This window comes from Neofelis nebulosa, chromosome 17, assembly GCF_028018385.1.
Source record: "Neofelis nebulosa isolate mNeoNeb1 chromosome 17, mNeoNeb1.pri, whole genome shotgun sequence".
NCBI lineage: Eukaryota > Metazoa > Chordata > Mammalia > Carnivora > Felidae > Neofelis > Neofelis nebulosa.
This window is the reverse complement of record NC_080798.1, coordinates 20,442,247-20,462,280: the sequence shown is the minus strand read 5'-3', so window position 1 is coordinate 20,462,280 and position 20,034 is coordinate 20,442,247. Positions and strand designations below refer to the sequence as shown.

Genomic DNA, 20,034 nt, shown 5'->3' with positions numbered 1-20,034 from the left:
TGGCATCACCCGAGTTCACTGTGGTAATGTATATACAGTACACTGGGCCCTGTGGATATAGTTTGTTTCCTGTTTCCTCATTGATCGTTTCTCAAAACCACGACCAGACTCCTTGCCCTTCTCATTTCTACAATCTGCCAGGCAACTGGTATCAACTATTCAAATCATAGCAAAAGCCTCCAATACCGGGCGTCCTGCTGTATACAAGATGCCATGCTAGGTACTATCCCATCTTCCTAGTCATGCCACATGAACCTGGCCTTGCTGTCAACAATTCTAATAATGCAGAAAACCCAAAACTCCCCCATGATCGTAATCCCCTGAACCTTTCCCCTCCCAGTGGCCATCAGCCGGGTATTCTTCCTTTCAGATATATTTGAACACGTAAAACATAAAAAGTCAAACACACAACCCCTCCTTCCACTTCCTTTATATATAACAGACATTAGGTGGTAGGAAGGGGGACATCAGAAGAAATAAAAGAACCCTGGAGTGGCTGGAGAATGGCCAGCAGGGGCAGGGAAACCAATGAAGAGATCTGAATAAAAAGGGTGTGGGGGCTCACGGGGGGCAACAGGGACACTATTAGAGTCGTGTTTGAAAAGACTGCCCTGGCTGCTATTACCATGGTCCCAAAACATAGCAGGCACTCCGCATGTACACATGGATCTGCCGGGTGTAACACAACAAATGGTATGTACTGGGAGCAGGGGGCAGGGTGGTTGCTTAGCAGAGCAAAGGGTCCGGACTGGCCTTGGAGACCCCAACTTTCCTGGGCAGGCAGAGGAAGATGAGCCTACACGGGAGATGAGGAAGGGGCACCCAGAAGAGGCAAGAGGAGACAAGGAGAGGGAGAGGTCAGGAAGCCAGGGGAGAGACGTAGTTTAAGGCGGCGAGAGCGATCGCCTGTGTGGAACGCTCCCGAGAAGTCACGTAAGATGAAGCCACAACACCATCCACTGTGTCTGTCAGGATGAAGGTCAGTGGTCTGGGGGAATAATGGAGACACAACCAGCACCGAAGAGACACAGTCAAGTGAGGGAAAGGAGAGAGCTGTCTTTTGCCACATCTGACTCTGGAGCAGAGAGAGAAAGCACAGTGGGGTGGAGGGCACAACGGGGATCAGAGAAGGGCAGGGGATGATGCCCATGAACCCGGCAGCTCTGGCCAAGGGACTGGTGTCTCAACCACATGACCTCAGTGCCCGGTCTTGGCAGGTCTAGGGTGCGGAACGGCACGCAAGGCTCGGTGAGCTTGATGGCTTCAGCCTGTAGACAATAATTATCAGCTGGTGTTTCTGGAGGGGGCTGTGCTTCCCGCTGTGACTGAATTTAATCCTTGCAAGCATCTGATTAGAGGTGCACTCAGACTGTGCAGAAGCGGGGTTAAGTAACTTAGTCAAGCCTCTCGTTACCAGGAAATGACAGAATCAACACCCAAACCACTAAAAGCCAGAGATTCTCCCGTGTTGCCAAGCATCGCCCACATCACACTTTCCAAAGTGCTTTTATTTTTTTATTTTTTTATTTATTTTTAAATTTTTTTTTTTAACGTTTTATTTATTTTTGAAACAGGGAGAGACAGAGCATGAACAGGGGAGGGTCAGAGAGAGGGAGACACAGAATCCGAAAACAGGCTCCAGGCTCTGAGCTGTCAGCACAGAGCCCGACGCGGGGCTCGAACTCACGGACCGCGAGATCATGACCTGAGCCGAAGTCGGCTGCTTAACCGACTGAGCCACCCAGGCGCCCCTCCAAAGTGCTTTTAAAAATACAGACACTGGGCCACCTGGGTGGTTCAGTCGGTTAAGCATCCGACTCTTGGTTTCGGCTCAGGTCGTGATCTCACGCTTCATGAGCTCGAGCCCCACAGCAGGCTCTGACACGTTCTCTCTCTCTCCCTCTTTCTCTGCCCCTCCGCTGCTCGCACCCTCTCTCTGTCAAAAAATTTACAAACATTAAAAAAACAACAACAGATGTTGGGCCCCAGACTAGAGCCACCGAATTAGAATTTGGGGCAAATGTGGAGCCTTTTTCGTAAGCGTCCGCCACAAACCAAAACCTACTGCAGGACGTGCACTCCTTCCCGGCCATCACCTGTGCTCCAAGTTCACGTTACCAAGTGTGCCCCTTATCACTGCCCCTTCTGCTCCAAATCCACCCCCACTGCCCGCCTTCTGTAACTGCAGTACCTAGACCTTGCCAGGTGGCGCAATGATAAGCCTCATCAGCAGAGGGCGCTGGAGAGTCACAGGGGAGGAAGGGGCTTGGGTGCCTCATTGCAGGGCTGTCTCCCTCCTTCTCTGTGTCCTTTCTGCTCTTCCTCTTCTCCTCCCTCCTTCCCTTTTTTCTGAGTGGCCAGCCAGCAACTTCCCCACGGGTGGCATCTGGCACTCCCCTGGAGAGGGCAGCTTTCCTTCCAGTGAGTTCTGTTACCACAACACAGCTAACTTCTCCACCAGCCGGTGGGCAGCAGCTGCCCCACCCCGAGTGTGGCATCTGGGCCTTGGGAGACTCTCCAAATGTGCTTCTTCCCGTGCGTGCTCTACGTTAACTGTAGTGGGAGCGGCTCTTCCCTCTGCTCCTGCTGTATTCTCTAGACTTCTCTCTATGGCTTTGTAAGCAATCCTGTTATACTTAATAATTCTTCATATTTAACTTTCCCTGTTCAAATCACCACGTGCTTTCTGTCTCCTGGTTGGATTCTGAACCACAATAACATGTCAGCCCACAGGCAACACAGACCTTAGAAAACGGATGGACACGTATAAACACAGCGAGCTGTTCAGGAGGTGTGTACGATAAGAGGCAGGTAACAAAATAACGTGTATGTTAACGTACATATACATTCTAAGTGGTTAAAATTATCTATGGCAGTACAATCACGTGTGTTTAACTTTATGTATGTCTGCATTTCAAGTCTTTTTTTTTTTACAGTGAGAAAGTACTATTTATATAATTAAAAAAGACACAATTTCTATGTAAATTTAATATTCATGTAGATTTTCCCACAGGGATAAAACATGCCACCTGACCAACTGGTGTTTCCTGGTCCAGGTATGACGAGGCTGGCATTCTGTTTTCCAATCAGTCACCTTGAGCCCAATCGACTCTGGACGTCTTGACAAAGCACCTACTGGAGCCCGCTGTGCACCAGGCACAATTCTCACTTGCATGTAAACCACCTCTTAGGAAGCTGACGGCCGCTCCCTGCTGTGGCCACCGTGCACTGCGTTCCTGCAGTGTGCGAAATGAGCCAGACACAGACGGCTGGTGACACACAGAGTTGTATCACAAACGTGCCTGCACACTTATTCATCCAACAAACCCTTAGTGACGCTGTGACCGCTGTGGGCCACGCCCTGCTCCGGGACCCGAGACGGCTGGGTGAACAAGACACCCTCGCTCGTTCATCCCCTGGAGACCACCGGGTGCCCACCCCGTGCAACAGCAGGCACCGGGGGGCACGGGAGGAAGGAGGGCATAGAGCTTACAGCCTGAGCCTTAATCTTCCCCCGCGTCTGTCTGCTCACGGCGAACAGAACGGACAGGACAGAACGGACTCCAAAGTGAGCACCTTGTACATTCACGACAACCTAACACCCAGGCCACCGGCCACGGAATAACGCATCTCCAGTGAAAACAAAACTCTGAACATTCCTACTTAGAATCAAAGAAACATGGTATAGGGGTGCAATGGCTCTAGGTTCGACACATTAACCAATATTTATTGCCACACATTTTTTTTTTTTTTTTTTTTACCTATTTCTTGTGTACGCCGTGGTGTAAGAGGTGAGCCTGGAAACTCATCTTGCTCAGAAATATTTTCCTCATCTTCACTGTCCACCGTATGTGACAATGGAACCTTTTTGGTACAAAAGACAAAAAGAACGTGTGGTGAGTGCCATCTGTACCAAACTTCCTCCGAACAAACGCGTCTTATTCCACGCCTCCTCCGCTGCTACTTCCCACTCTGAGACAAAAGGACGACACCGGGCAGGACTGGATGGAACGTCAGGTCCCCCGGGAAAAGCCTGGTAGAGAAGGCAATGCCACCCAAATGATGCTCCGGGCACGGAGAGCTTCGCATCCCACTCACGCTGCCCGGGTGCCCATCTTCCTCACTCCTGCCAGGGGCCAACCCAGGAAGGGGGGTTGCACCCGGCTTGCCCGGCACAGCACCCAGTACCACCCTACCCGGGTGCTGACGGTGTGTTATTCAGCTCTACGTGGGCCGAGCGCTGCCAACCCTGATGAGGAGAATCCTCATCCAGGCCACCGTTTGGGATAGAGGTCCGCTACACCTGCTGGCTCTGAGTCCACTGTAAATGCTGCTTCCTGAGAGAATGGAAGCCTCCCCCCCACTGTCCGTGAGGGCGTCCTATGTAGGTATCATAAGTGGTGGCAGGGCTGCGGAGCTGACCCTCACAGACGCGTGGGACAGGAGGGGGACCACCTTGTGATGAGCGTGAGACAGTCCCACCGGGATCACCTCGTGATGAGCATGAGACAGTCCACTGGCAGCAGAGGCTGCTCAGGGGGAAGGGCGGTGACCAGGTCTTCTACAGCAAACTACGATGGGCGCCCTCTGGGCTGGGGTCCCTTCTGCTATCCTGATTCTTCGGTGGAATCGTGCTCATGTGGTCAGCTGGGCTTTGCTGTGCTGCAGACCACAGGAGGGCCGTCCCCAAGGCTGACAGAGAAGTGGCAGCATTGACGGGCGAGATGTCCACGAGAAGGGGCATTTCAGAGCCAGGAGCTAAGGCCGTTCGGCCCACCAGGCTCTGGGAGCAGGGCTCTAAGGTGACCCAGCTCAGGATGCAGACAGGTATCCCACTCTACTTAGCTTTCGAAGAAAGAAAAAAGAAATGACTTCTTGGGTTTTATCTCTTGGGAACCGACGGCGTTGTTTACCCTGTCAAAGATTTGTTAGGTGGGGTGCCTGGGTGGCTCAGTCGGTTGAGCGTCCGGCTTTGGCTCAGGTCATGATCTCACGGTCCGTGAGTTCGGGCCCCACGTCGGGCTCTGTGCTGACAGCTCAGAGCCTGGAGCTTACTTTGGATTCTGTGTCTCCCTCTCTCTCTGTCCCTCGCCCATTCATGTTCTGTCTCTCCCTCTTTCAAAAATAAATAAAACATTTTTAAAAAATTAAAAAAAAAAAGGGGTGCCTGGGTGGCTCAGTCGGTTGAGCGTCCGACTTCGGCCCAGGTCATGATCTCACGTCCGTGAGTTCAAGCCCCGCGTCGGGCTCTGTGCTGACGGCTCGGAGCCTGGAGCCTGTTTCCGATTCTGTGTCTCCCTCTCTCTCTGACCCTCCCGCATTCATGCTCTGTCTCTCTCTGTCTCAAAAATAAATAAACGTTAAAAAAAAAAAAATTAAAAAAAAAATTAAAAAAAAAGATTTATTAGCTGACTATTATCAGGGAGATGGGAAAGTGCTAAGGGGCCTCATATGCCGGCCTCTCTACTAGTCTCCGAGTGCTAAGGCTGCCCCATGTGTGCCCTAGATTATACCCATGCAGAACATGAGCATCTGTTAGCAGCACAGGCCCACTGGAAATACGTACGTATACGTATGACTGTTTACCGCAGCGCTGCTCCTAAGAGCCACAGCAAAACAAGCGAGTCACTGAATGTTAGCGGTGCACGACGGGGCATCACAAAGCAATGAGAGTGAGCCAGCTACCGCCACGCACAACAGAAGACTCTCAAATGTTCTAAACAATACATAGGGCAATGACGAAATCCATCATTTTCAGAGTAGGCAAAAATAATCGAAGGTGATTTTCTAGGAGCTAATCAGCTCTTGGAGTCAAGGCAGTGGTGAAGCAGTGGCCTCTTCTCGGTCATGAAGGGCAACTCCTGGGGTCCTAGTAATGTCGTTCTTTTCTTTTTAATCTGGGTGGTAGCTGCTGTGTAAAAATTCACCGGGCTGCACATTTATGGCCTATGTACCTCTGTGAGTATTTCATACATTGATAAATAGGCCTAAAGAATTTGTGACAATATCCTAAAAGCCACTCTAATTTAAAAGTATGAATTTAAATAATTTCTTTTTAATTTTTTTTTAATGTTTATTTATTTTTGAGACAGAGGGAGACAGAGTGCGAGTGGGGGAGGGGCAGAGAGAGAGGGAGACCCAGAATCTGACACAGGCTCCAGGCTCTGAGCTGTCAGCACAGAGCCCGATGCGGGGCTCGAACCCACGAACCGTGAGATCGTGACCCGAGCCGAAGCCGGACGCTTAACCGACTGAGCCACTCAGGTGCCCCTGAATAATTTCTTAAATTCCTTGGTAATTAAAACAAAACTTGTTTGGGTATTGAAGAAAGGGAAGGAAGAGGCAGGCCAGCCCAGTGGGAGCACAGACCTCAGTGATGCCGGGAACAGCCTTTCCTCATTTGCCTGCAGCACACATACCAGCCTCCTTCGTTCTCTTCCTGGGCGGCCCGGCACCCCAGATTTTAGAGAGGAAAGTGTACAAGCTATAATTACTGGGGTAATCATTAGGGGGGAAAAGTATAATTTGCAAGCCAGTAGAGGGAAAGAAACTGAACTGAAAAAAATCATCAATTCAAAGAAGAGAAGACAAAAAAAAAAAAAGAAGAAAGGGACAAATGGAAAAAATAAAGATGGCAAAGTTAAATTCAAATATATCCATATATACCTTAAATATAAAAGGACTAAATGCTTTGGTAAAAAGGCAAAGAAAAAATCGGGCAAACCTGCTTACCAAAAACTGTATATGCTGCAGTGTATAAATGGAGGAATAGGGTGGTATGTGAATTATATCTCAGTAAACTTGTTTTAAAAAACTATATGCTGGGGCGCCTGGGTGGTGCAGTCGGTTAAGCGTCCGACTTCAGCCAGGTCACGATCTCGCGGTCCGTGAGTTCGAGCCCCGCGTCAGGCTGTGGGCTGATGGCTCGGAGCCTGGAGCCTGTTTCCGATTCTGTGTCTCCCTCTCTCTCTGCCCCTCCCCCGTTCATGCTCTGTCTCTCTCTGTCCCCAAAATAAATAAAAAACGTTGAAAAAAACAATTAAAAAAAAAAAAAAACTATATGCTGTTTAAGGGGTGCCTGGGTGGTTTGGTTGGTTAAGTGTCCGACTTTGGCTCAGGTCATAATCTCATGGTTCATGAGTTTGAGCCCCACATCGGGCTCTGTGCTGACAGCTAAGAGCCTGGAGCCTGCTTCAGATTCTGTGTCTCCCTCTCTCTCTTGCCCCTCCCCCACTTACTCTCTGTCTCTCTCCCTCTCTCTCTCAAAAATAAATAAACATTAAAAAGACAAAACTATATGCTGTTTACAAGACACAGATAAATCTCAGGATAGGGAAAGGTTGAAATGAAAGGATGGAAAAAAATGGACCGTGCAAACATCAAAAAAACCCATGGAGAATGTCAGAATAGATGTTAAAGCAAAACACATTTTTAGAGATAAAAACGTTCCCTTTATAGTGACCAAATTTTCAATTTATCAGGACGATACAGCTTTAAGCTTATACATAAGTAACAACGTGGTTGGATGCAAAAGAATACATGTTCTAGAATTTCATGCAGATGAGGTTCAAAAACATGCACAACCGATTGTGATGTCAGAAGCCTTCTGTTACTCAGAGGAGGAAACCTGCCAACACAGCAAGGAAACTGCAGTGTGGATTCCCGTGGCTTCGAGAGTGAGATGGCTGTTGACACCTTACTAGTGGGTTGGGGAGCCCACTATTCCTTGGCCTCCAGCAGAGATAACCTGGATGACACAGGGCCCAGCCCATGGGGCATGGCCACCATCCCAGATGCCTCTCCTCACATCAGTGATGCTAAGGGAAGAAGCCCACCTGAGACGCATTATATGCTCATCAGAAGTAGAGCAACATGAGGGTCCAGCAAGCCCCGCCTCGGAGCAAAGTCAAGGCAAGGGTGTGCTAAGAACATGCGGGGAACCAAGAACTAACTCTGGAAGGGGCAATTCTGCTTTGCAAGGTGGAAGGACCTCTGGAGATCCAACACCATGCTGGACGAAGGGCTTGGGAATCCATGCCTCCTCACCTGCTGCATGGAGGAGACCCTACAATGGAAGAAAGCAGGGCTCACTCTCTTGGTGGCTTCTGCACGTTGGCTGGAGTGAAGACTTGTGCCTTACTTGCTATCCCGGCCTTCTCCTGCTACCGATGGGGATGATGCTCGTGCAGAGGAGCTTGTACTGGTAGAGCAGAGTCATTAATCCACATGCACATAAACTAATGGGTGTATCTCCGTCTGCACGTGGGCATGTGTGGGTAAATGCAGAGGCCGCAGTAGTCTCGCCACAGCAGGCAGGCACTGCTGCACTGGCCTCTCAGTAATCAGCGCCCTCCTTTCTCCCTTGCTAAGAGATTCCTGATTTGGTTTGGCAAAAATGGACTCAGCTCTAGGGTACGATGCATGGGTTCCTCTTCCCCTGAGCCAGTAACTGGTCAAGGGATGGGCATGTGACCAATGAGACTCCTGCTGGGAAATTTCTGGAAAAAAATGTCTTCCCTGATAAATACAGAGCAACATAATGAGAAGGCCCTTACCCCACTTCTTCCTTTCTGGTTTGGGACCAGGACCCACTACACCCACTGGTGACCACAAAAAGGAGGCCAAGGGTATCTCAGGCACCAGCTTTCTATAGGTGTGTAAAGCAATATTAGAATCTCCTGCCCTTTGCCTTTGTTAGGTCAGAGAGTTAAATGTCTATTATTTAAACCTTATGTTTGTCTCTTCCATTTTTGCAGCTGAAAGAATGACACAGATTTCAAAGTGGCCACAGGGGCTACTGCTGGAGAGGAGAGGAGGGTTGGAATAAGAGCAGGGTCTTAGGGCAGGCTGCCACTTTAGTGCACTATCCACAGCTTTTGTAAGAAACATGTATTCATGCATTACCTATGTAACAAAAAGAAAAATGTAAAGAAATTGAAAACTATGGAGAGAGAAGGGGGACATTCCTCATCATTGACAGCAGCAGCAGCAGTAGAATGTCCACTAGTCCCTGGCCTCCACAAGTTTCTAGAGAGAACTGGTTTACCCCTGCATGAATGGTTCCTCTCTGGGCTTCCATCCAAGCACATGGCAGACAGTCAAATATCAGTTTGTTGGTGGGTGGTTGGATGAACAAATGAACAAGTGAGTGAATATATGGCACTTTATGACAAGATGCTCTGCAAATCCACAAACACAACTATAGCAAGAATGATGACAGGAGAGCTTCAATAACATCCTATCCATGATTTCTACTCAGAAATGGTAACAAGGCATTTAGACTACACTCTCCTCCCTTAAAACCTACTGAAAGTGGGGCGCCTGGGTGGCGCAGTCGGTTAAGCATCCGACTTCAGCCAGGTCACGATCTCGCGGTCCGTGAGTTCGAGCCCCGCGTCAGGCTCTGGGCTGATGGCTCGGAGCCTGGAGCCTGTTTCCGATTCTGTGTCTCCCTCTCTCTCTGCCTCTCCCCCGTTCATGCTATGTCTCTCTCTGTCCCAAAAATAAAAAAAAAATAAAATAAAATAAAACCTACTGAAAGCAATCAGAAGAATGGTGGAGGGGGAGGGGACAAAAAAGAAAAGAAAAAAAAAGCTTAGTCAATGGCAGAAAACAGCTACCAAATCTAGGAAATCTGGAAGAGAAGGAAAATGCCAAAAGCTGCTGAACCTCCTCAGGCTTCAGGCATGAAGACCCCTGTGAAACCACAAAGCATCACAGTCACAAAGGTCCACAGTGATGCTCTGATGGCTGCAATGAGAGCAAGGGTGCAGATGGGACCATGAGAAGTAGTCATTCCCATAGGGCAGAGGTGAGGGGAGAAGAATCTAAAGGGACACACCAGTGGAGAGCCTGCCTTTACTGTCCAGAATCCAGCCTCTATTCTCTCCAAGAGATGAAGGACAGCACACACTGATATCAAGAACCCAAAGAAGAGATACATGAGATCAAGAGAAGTGATAAGGTAACAAAAGATGTGAAAAGTAAATTTGGAGAACTAAAAACCAAAAGGAAAAATAAATTCAAAACAGAGGAAGTAAAAGCTGTACTTCTAGAAGCAATAACACACAACAACAAAGAGCTGACAGAGAGATGAGGAGAGTATGCAGAGGAAATCACAGAAAGTGACAAGTGACCACAGAAAACATAACAGACGTGGAAGACAAACAAAAGATGGCCAACAAATGTATAACTGGTGTTCCCAAAGGAGAATGAAACAAATAGATGATAACATTAACATAGGGATGGAAATGTTCCCTGAAAACAAAAAAGGGGGAGGAAAATCTCTGTCTGAAGAATTAAATAACAAACTAAAGTTTAGGAGAGAAGGACAGAAAATAATACACACCACAATTAATTCTGGTGAAGTTGCTGAACTGCGGAGACAAAGAACGACCCTACCAAGGCGTCAGGCAGAAGAATCAAGTGACCTCAAAGGGAGAAGCAAGCAGGGGGGAGCTCCTTCCCGTCCCTTGGCTGTTTCCCTTGGCGGTCCCCCAAAATGGTCTTATACCCCTGTACCCTTCCTTTGTAACACTTATCGTAACTGTGATTGATTAACTAGTGATGGTGTGACCGTGGACTCTGCCTTACACTGCTTCTCCAGCACCTAGCACAATGCCTGGTACTCACTGCACACCTGGTAACTGTATGTTAAATTACTGGCCTGCCCAAAGACAGCGTCCTCCCTAACACAGTCCTTTATAGGATGAAGAAACGGAGGTGCAGAGAGGTTATCTGACTTACCCAAGCCATACAACTGGGAAGTAGAGAAGCGGGGACTTGAACTCAGGTCTCCGAATGCCCATGGCACTGTTCTGTCCACTGGATGCTAGCATCGCATGAACTGACCACAAATTCACGCACCCCACTTCCCCTGCAGCCTTACTTTTGGGTGGCACCAGTAAGAAAACTGCTGAAAACAAGACTTGCTTTCCATGTTAGGCCATTTCTGGGCGGGTGCACACTTCCCATGAAGATGTTTGCCCAAACTACCCTGGAACACAGAGAGAGGCGTGAGGTACAGATTTAAATCCAAATTGCCTGATTTGGGTTGCTGTTTCCTTATCTTTCTAGTTTTGAAAACTGTTTACTTTAAAGGAAGTAAGAATGATTCATAAAAAAGGATAAAATCAAATTTTTACATCAGATTACAGAATGTAAATACAGAGAAGGCAATTTTACTTTTTTTTTTTTTAATATTAAATGTACCCCACAGGCAGTATCTCCTTCATAGCTGCTGCCATCTAGTGGTTACATAGCAGTCTTACATGCTCCACACACCCATTTTTTTTCCCCCAAAGATACATACTTCAATCATATAAAATTAAGAATAGTTGGCCAGTTTCAAAGAAAGCTTTATGTCTAAGAAATATTCTCAACAGGCACAGGACAATAAACACAAAGTTTAATTCTAAAAGAGAAAATTGGCCGCCCTGGTCTGAATCCTGCCTCTGTTACTGGATGGTTGGTTGGGTAACTCTGGGCAAGTCACTTACCCTGTTTCTTCACATACTTAATTAACACCAAGGGTGTGAAGTAAATGAGATGGTACATATAAGCTGCCTACCATACATTAAATGCTCAGAAAATGTCAATGTGTCTTTCTCCACCTATTGTCTAGCCCCTGCAACCCTCCCCCACCTACCTAATTGTAAGTCTGTGGGAAATTGAGATCCCTTTCCAGCTTAAAGGGCCCTTTCATTGCTGCCATCTGCAACCGGCCAGGACAATGTACAGACTATGATGACCCTTTCCAATTGCGATCAGTTCCTAACACTCCATCTCTGGTTCCTGGGCTGTATAGGGAAGGCTTTCCTGTTGGCTGGGACGTACAGAAACATGGCGACTGGCATGCATATGCTGCTGGTGGGAAGGCAAAAGCAAAAGAAAACAACTGCTTTGGAGAACAATCTGACAGTATCTAGTGTGACCCAGCACACATAGGTGCATGTACCAAATGTGCGAGGAAACAACCCAAGTGTTCATCGGTAGGTAGGTAGATAAAAAAATTAAGGTGGATTTATCTCAAAACTGTAACGCTGAGTGAAAAAAGCTTGGAGACGGAATGACTGGTTTAGTATGGTGACCTATTTGCTATAAGAAAAGAATTGTACTGTATTTGTGTGCTGACGCTTATTTGGAGAATAAAATAAAGAATAAAAGCACAGACTTTGAGAATGTATTCCAAATCCAAGAGCAGATGGCCTTCCAGGGAGGGAGACAAAGAAGATTTCAACCCTAACTGTAATTTCATTTCTTTTTAAAAAATTTGAAACAAGGAAAGATAAGATGGCATTACTTGATCGTTCTGGAGAATGAGAACACTAATGTGTTATATTACTTTCTACTTTTCAATTTTTTTCCTTGCTGGTAGCTATAGAAAATGCACATTGTTCAGCTTTAATATAAACTGAAATGTCAAACAGCTTTCTGAAGTCATGATACCAATTCACACACCTGCCCTGCCAGAACTAGATGGTTCCTCTATATCCTCACCAACTCTTGATTATTGCTAGCTGACTTGCTCTAGTCTTCAAATTTTAAATGAAAACAATTATTTCCCTATTGCCCATGGGTCCTGAAGCAGCCATGACAGATGTGCCTACAAAATAAAACATCTGTCTTGCTAAGGACACAGAAGGTTGCCTGGGTCGCTATAGTCTCTTTTCTATGGGAAACGGGGTAGCAAGCTTCACTTCCCCAAATAGTTGACTGATACAACTCTAGCTGTAACCTCAGTGCAAAATGCTGGCCTGAGAGCATGCAGACTGAGGGGCAGTGGGACCTCCCCTGGGCCTTGTGGACCCCGCAGCAGAATCTCCTCTGGGCTCAGCAGCCAGCTGCCTGCTCCGGGACTCCTTGCTGTAGAGGTACCTCCCTCCGCATGTTACAGTCTGCCTATGTTAGCAAGTGATAGTTAGTTCATGAAATGCCCACATAAGGATTCCTCCAAATGAGCTCCCTAGGGCCACTGAACATGTGATTCAGTTACAGTGGGGCACAATCCATAGAAATATAATCAATATGAATATAATCTGATGCTGCAAATCTGTATATACAGTCACTCTGAACACATGTCATAGTGACAGTGAAAAAGAGAAAAGAAAAAGAAATTACAGTGCTATCTTTTGCCACGAAGGAAATGGCACCATCCAGTTCCCCAAACTCTGGAGTTGAAACCAGAGCAGCTCGGGCAGTGGTGGAGGAACGGGGCCCTTCAACCTCTGTGCCTCAGTTCCCACTGTGTGATGGTGCCATAAATGCAATCTACTTCACTGAGGCAGTGGGGATATGTGCACACAAGAGCTTGGAACAGAGACTCAGACATGGTAAGCGCTCAGAGAATGCCAGCTACTACAGAGACAAATGGCGATGTTCCTCTTGTCACGCATGAATTTAAAGAAAGGCTGCGACGTGCGTGGCAACACTGGAGAAGTGATCGGAAAAGTAGCTTGGGCAGGGGGGTGGGCAAGGAAAAGAGCAGGCTTTGCTTTCTAGCACTGGATGGAAATCTACATTAAGAATGTGAAGATGATTATTTTTGCCTCTGGAGGACCTGTCTTTGGACGATAAAGGAAAGAGTTGGAGATTGTAGCCTAACCAGATCAAAAATGAGACTGCCCACGTTAAGAGAAACAGCCCCCAAACAAAAGCCAATACAAAAGACAGAAAAGCAAATCCTTCCTAATCTACACAATTTACGGTAAGTTAACGTCAAGGTGCAGAAGAAATTCTGGAATGTGACAAATACCTGATTTCTGTGGGGCACGGCATACACAGCCTCCCCGAGACCTCCCTCTTCCCTGCGGGTGCCGACATCAGCCGAGTCCATGCAGCTGGACGACAGGTGTGTGTCGGAATCCTCCTCCCCGTAGCCCAGCATTTCAAAGGACGGCAAAGAAGTTCTTCTTGTCTCATTCTGCCAATTTGGTCTGTATTACAATGTTGAGAGCGAAATAAACAAGCAAGCAAGCCACTTAACGTTTCACATTGGTATATAGACACGTGTTAGATGCCCTACCTCCAAGTCCCTGCCATAAAATTATTACAACTACAGGGGCGCCTGGGTGGCTCAGTCGATTAAGCGTCCGACTTGAGCTCAGGTCACGATCTCGCGGTCCGCGAGTTCGAGCCCCGCGTCGGGCTCTGAGCTGACAGCTCAGAGCCCGGGTGGAGCCTGTTTCAATTCTGTATCTCCCTCTCTCTCTGACCCTACCCCGTCATGCTCTGTCTCTCTCTGTCTCAAAAATAAATAAACGTTAAAAAAAAAAAATTAAAAAAAAATTATTACAACTACATTACAAAATATACAGAAGCTAAAGGAGGAAGTCATCCACTAGTCCATCTCTTTGGACACTCAGCATTTCTAGTTTCCTACCTAGGTTTTTATAGTTCCTATCACTGCATACATATATGATTTGCCTCACTGGCAACATGTTTTTAAAGTCAAGATGTTAAAAGGTAAGACTCACGTAGGTACACCAGTTTAGTCAGCCACTCCCCGTACTTAGGGTTTTTTTCCCCCAACTTTCACTGTTGGTTGGTTGGTTGGTTGGTTGGTTGGTTGGTTTTTTTAGTGAGCTCTACACCCAATGCGGGGCTCGAACTCACGACCCCAAGATCTAGAGTCAGCATGCTCTACTGACTGATCCAGTCAGGCACCACCACCACCACCCCTCCACCCACCAATTTTCACTGTTATAAATAATTCTGGAATGATCATCTATGTGCAGATAATCTCTTCCGTATTTAGTATTAGTCTTATGAATCAAATAACCGTATGGTAGACTGTTGAGTCAAATGGTAGGATTATTTGGTGGGTCTACAAGCTTACTGCGCAAAATCATTTCACCAATCAACTCCCCAACCTGGGACTACATTAGTAACAATTTTCCAAAACTGGCCAAAAGAAGTTAAACCTCACTGTATAAATCTGCATTTCTAACTGAAGTAATACATTTCCATATATTGGTTTTATATACTTTGCTTCTAATTTAAATATATATATAATTAATATAATTAAATTATATTATATATAAATTATATTAATTATATTATACATAATTAAATGTATATTAATTAATATATTTAATTATATTATATATGATTAAATGTATATTTAAATCAATATACATTTAATTATATATAATTATATATACATTATATATACATAATTATATATATATATAATTAATTATATTAATTATTTAACTATACATATATATTATGTATATATTCATATACTTTGCTTCTAGTATGTCCATTACAATTTGAAATTGCTTTTTTATCTATAAATTTAAAATCCTGACTTTTTATTTACTGCAAATATTTTTCCTATTCTATTAACTCCATTGTGGCTATGTGAATTTTTTTTAACATGCAGATGATTAAACAACACTTTTTTTACCTTCGAAATTATTAGTTTAGAAGTGCATAGTAGGCAGGCATCTCCTTCTGAAAGGATTGGCAAGATTGGCATAGGATTTCGTGGTCTTATTTATGTGTGTGCGCAGATTAATCCTTTCACTTAACAGGAATTTGTTTGGGCTGTGAACTAGGCAAGGCTCGAGGCTGATTTTTTTTTTTCTACCATTGCTAATCACTATACCGTCGAATCCTTTCCTTTCCCTTGCTCTGTGGGGCTGCCTTTATGACACAGTCACAGGCAAACACCAGGGCCCCCTAGGGCATCCACGTGCACTTCTCCATCATGGAACCGGTCCTGTTTTCACTAATTCAAGTACGCATGTGATGTGGTCGGGCACCTGGGTGGCTCGGTCGGTTAAGCATCCGACTCTGGACTTCGGCTCAGGTCATGATCTCATGGTTTGTGAATTTGAGCCCCAAGGAGGCCTCTGTGCTGACAGGGCAGAGCCTGCTTGGGATTCGATCTCCCTCGCTCTCTGCCCCTCCCCCATTCACTCTCTATCTCCCTCTCAAAATAAATAAAAATAAACTTAGAAAAAAATCAAGTATGACGTGGCTAATCTAGCCCTTCCCCACAGTCATATTCTTCCTTTCTGGATTTCCTCTGATGGTCTTATCTGCTTATTCTTTCTAGTGAAGCTTAGGATCATTTCCTCATCTTTAGTTCTTATTTGGCTAATTCTTACCAGGAGAAATACAGGCTACATTCAAACATCTCAAAATGAAGTCAAGATTAAAATGTACAAACCAAAAACATAAACATGTCCTAGAAGGAAGGAAGGAAGGAAGTGAGCATTTATATAATAGGAAAGATCTTTCTAGATTTCACAATACCGCCAGAAACTACAAAGACTGATAGATCTTACCACATCAAAAATATACGATATTTGGTACGCAGAAAAACTTCCAAAAACAAAATTGAAGAAACACGACAGATAAAAGGCAAATCTGGTCATGTATCCCCAACCCCACCTCATAAGCCCTTAAAGCCCTCAGTGTCTTTCTTCCTGCGGCTCCTGGGTCGGTGGCGGGAGGGGGACACCAAACCTCAGAACAGGACCCCTAATGTATCACCAGCTTGGCCCCTGCCCACCCCTCCAGGCCATCTTGAATGACTCCCCACTTTACCCAAGTGCTCTCAGCCACAAACTTCTTCCTTCAGCTGTTCACAGGTGTTATGCTCCCTCTTCTCTGTCTTGCAAGCTCATTCCAGCCCCACACTGACCATCCCCCGCAAACCCTTGAGCCAGCCCCAGGGGCTCCTTGTACCTTCCTCAGCTCTGTCCTCAACGCTCTCTGCCTCAGGAGGAAACCCCCCAGCCCTATGCTGGCTCTCATCCAGTACAAGCACCAGAGAAAATGATGCTTGAAGGTCCATAGGTGCCAATGAAGGTAAAATCAGTGTGAACGCTCAGAGAGAAGACACATGAGAAGCGGTGGGTGACAACTCTCGCCATCTAGGTTGTGGCACAGAGAGAGTCCCGTGAAGGGCGAAAGGCAGCACTGAATTCACTGGCTCTGTGCGTCCATGAAAACAACCAGGGCTTTCACAAGCCATAACTGAACAAGAGCCACCCTAGAGAAAATTCTGATATGATTCGAAAGCAATCAATGCCCCAGGACAGTGTCCCTCTGACACTGGTGACGAAAACCTGAGTACTGGGGCGCCTGGGTGGCTCAGTTGGTTAAGCGTCCGACTTCAGCTCAGGTCACGATCTCGCGGTCCGTGAGTTTGAGCCCCGCGTCGGGCTCTGTGCTGATGGCTCAGAGCCTGGAGCCAGTTTCAGATTCTGTGTCTCCCTCTCTCTCTGCCCCTCCCCCGTTCATGCTCTGTCTCTCTCTTGTCTCAAAAATAAATAAAACGTTAACAAAAAAAAAATAAAAAAAAAAAGAAAACCTGAGTACTAAGCTCCAGTCATAACCACACGCACACGCGAGCTGTTTCTCCTCCACCCGGAGAAAAGTGAGAGCCAGCAATATGGTCCTTACTGAAGCCTCAGCTCTGAGGTGGTGGCATAGGGCTCGATGAAACTGTCCTTGTCCACAGAGGTCGCGTCACTCTCAGACAGGGATCTCTGACGAGGCTGAGGAATGGCAACGGTCCGGCCTGTCAGGCTTGTTGTGAGGATGACTGCAGCCAGGGCAGACCTAGGGACAAAAACATCCCAGTGAGAAGGTGACACCCAAACCTGCAAGCTGAAGGCTGACGACGGGACGTAAGAATGAATGAAGGTTGACCTTCTATTCTACGTTTAGTGCGTGTTTACAGACCATGCGCCTGTCGTCTGTTATGTGCCATCAGACAACCTCATTCCATTAACACGCCAACAGATATTACTGTCATCTCCATTTTCTCATAAAATATAAATGACTTGTCCAAGATTTCCTAGCTCACAGGAGATGGGTCCAGGTCTCTAATTCAGAGAATCTATACTCAGGCAGTTTCCTATTAAAATGGAAGATCAGAATGGAAGAAAAAAAACCAAAACAAAACAGGGAGATAGAATAAGATAAAAAAGATTTCAAAAGGCATTTTAAAAATACTCGCAAATTATTCAAAACTGCAATGCTGAAAAGACAGAGTAATGGATTTACCCTCCCACTTGAGAAAGCAAAACAAAACAACAGATTTACAGTTATGTCAGCTTAATTCCTGAGAGAATTTCCAGGTCACGGCACAGGGAGGTAGAACTGAATCGGAGCCAGGCGGACCTCTTGAGTTGTGGAGACGGAGGTGAGGATCCGGGAACAGCACAGCAGACAGAATTCGCAGGACAGAGTATTGGAAAGGAGAGAGCTACACAGAGAGCTCCGGAAATCTGCAGACAGCCCCCTGAGTGTTCACAAAATATTCCTCAGTGTGGGAGTATGAGGAAACTATCCAAGCCTGGGGGAAGAACCATCCACAACGATTAGACGATCAGTGCCAGTTGCTTACGCAAGGCTGGGGACAGTGCCTGTTCCCACCAGACAGATGGGAAAGAATTATTAATCTACAGGACGCTGGGTACAGTACCTGGAAAGGTCTTGCCTCAGGGAATAATTAGCCCTAGATTGAGCACTGCTTCAGGCTGTACCTAATGAATCATAAAAACAAGATCTAGGGGCGCCTGGGTGGCGCAGTCGGTTAAGCGTCCGACTTCAGCCAGGTCACGATCTCGCGGTCCGTGAGTTCGAGCCCCGCGTCAGGCTCTGGGCTGATGGCTCGGAGCCTGGAGCCTGTTTCCGATTCTGTGTCTCCCTCTCTCTCTGCCCCTCCACCGTTCATGCTCTGTCTCTCTCTGTCCCAAAAATAAATAAAAAATGTTGAAAAAAAAAAAAAATTAAAAAAAAACAAAACAAGATCTAGAAGATCAAATCAGTCTCCAAGTAACTTAACTGTATCCCAGAACAAAATTCCAGAAGATTTGTCGGAATACAAAAATGTCCAGCACACAACAAGGCGAAACTCAGAACAGTGTCTAATCCAGGATAACAAGGCATGCAAAGAGACAGAAAAACATGACCCTAAATGATGAGAAGAATAGAAACCCATTCAGAACTGAACACATATGTTAGAATTAGCAGAGAAGGACACAAAGACAGTTGTTAGAACTAGATTCCATGTGTTCAAAAACCTAAGTAGAAACATGGGAGATTACTTTTATTAAGTTTACTTTTGTTGAGAGAGAGAGAACCAGTAGGGGAGAGGCAGAGAGAGGGGAACAGAGGAACCTGAAGTGGGCTCTGTGCTGACAGCAGAGAGCCAGATGCAGGGCTCAAACTCACAAACTGTGAGATCACGACCTCAGCTGAAGTTGGGACGCTTAACCGACTGAGCCACCCAGGTGCCCTGAAATATGGGAGATTATTAAAAAAGACTTGAATTTCATAAGCTGAAAATTACACTGGGTGAGATGGACAGCAGATTACCCACTGCAGAAGAGAAGATTAGTAAAGTTGAAAGCAAAACAAGAGAAAATATCCAAAATGAAACACAGAAAAGAGAAATTAATTTAAAAAAGAAAAGAACATCATGAGATGTGGAATTAAAAATGCTATTGTTTTATGCTTTAAGCCACTGAGTTTTGGTGTAATTTGTTACACAATAGTAGATAACGAATACAATAATGCCTTTTCATCAAATGATGCTGGAACGACTGGATATCCACATGCAAAAAAATGAACTTGAATCTGTATCTTCTACACCATATTCAAAACTAAACTCAAATTGAATTATAGGCTTAAAGGTAAAGGCCCAAACTATAAAACTTCTAGAACAAAATATAGCAGAAAATCTTTGTGGCCTTCAGGTAGGCAAAGATTTCTTAGATATGACACTGAAATTATGATTTGTAACAGAAAAAAATTGATATGACAAACTTCATAAAAACTTAGAAACTTCTACTCTTTATTTTTTTAATGTTTATTTATTTATTTTGAGAGAGAGAAAGAGAGAGGGAGAGGGAGTGTGAGAGAGCAGGGAAGAGGCAGAGGGAGAGAGAGAATCCCAAGCAGGCTCCCCGATGTTGGTGCAGAGCCTGACATGGGACTCAATCTCACAAACCATGGGATCCTGACCTGAGCCGAAATCAAGAGTCAGACACTTAACCAACTGGCACCCCA

At 45.9% G+C, this 20,034-nt stretch overlaps 1 protein-coding gene and 1 long non-coding RNA gene across 7 annotated transcripts in view; both read right to left on the bottom strand.

Moving 5' to 3' along the window:
* Positions 1–20,034, bottom strand: part of CEP89 (centrosomal protein 89) — a 70,569-nt gene that overhangs the window by 43,787 nt on the left and 6,748 nt on the right. For 4 of the 6 annotated variants that reach the window (XR_009256081.1, XM_058708233.1, XM_058708229.1 and 1 more), the window contains exons 3-6: positions 17,419–17,577; positions 13,754–13,934; positions 10,889–10,996; positions 3,762–3,864 (exon numbers count right to left, since the gene is read on the bottom strand). Coding sequence is in view for 5 of the 6 variants with exons in the window: in XM_058708233.1 (XP_058564216.1) it covers positions 3,762–3,864; positions 10,889–10,996; positions 13,754–13,934; positions 17,419–17,577 (551 nt within the window). In the remaining variant the exon portion in view is untranslated. The remainder of the gene's footprint in view (positions 1–3,761; positions 3,865–10,888; positions 10,997–13,753; positions 13,935–17,418; positions 17,578–20,034) is intronic. The other 2 variants (XM_058708231.1, XM_058708232.1) reach the window with 1 other exon arrangement.
* Positions 9,150–10,740, bottom strand: LOC131499831 (uncharacterized). Its single transcript, XR_009256082.1, has 2 exons — positions 9,532–10,740; positions 9,150–9,303 (listed from the first exon to the last, which is right to left on the bottom strand). It is a non-coding gene; the product is annotated as an uncharacterized LOC131499831 (long non-coding RNA).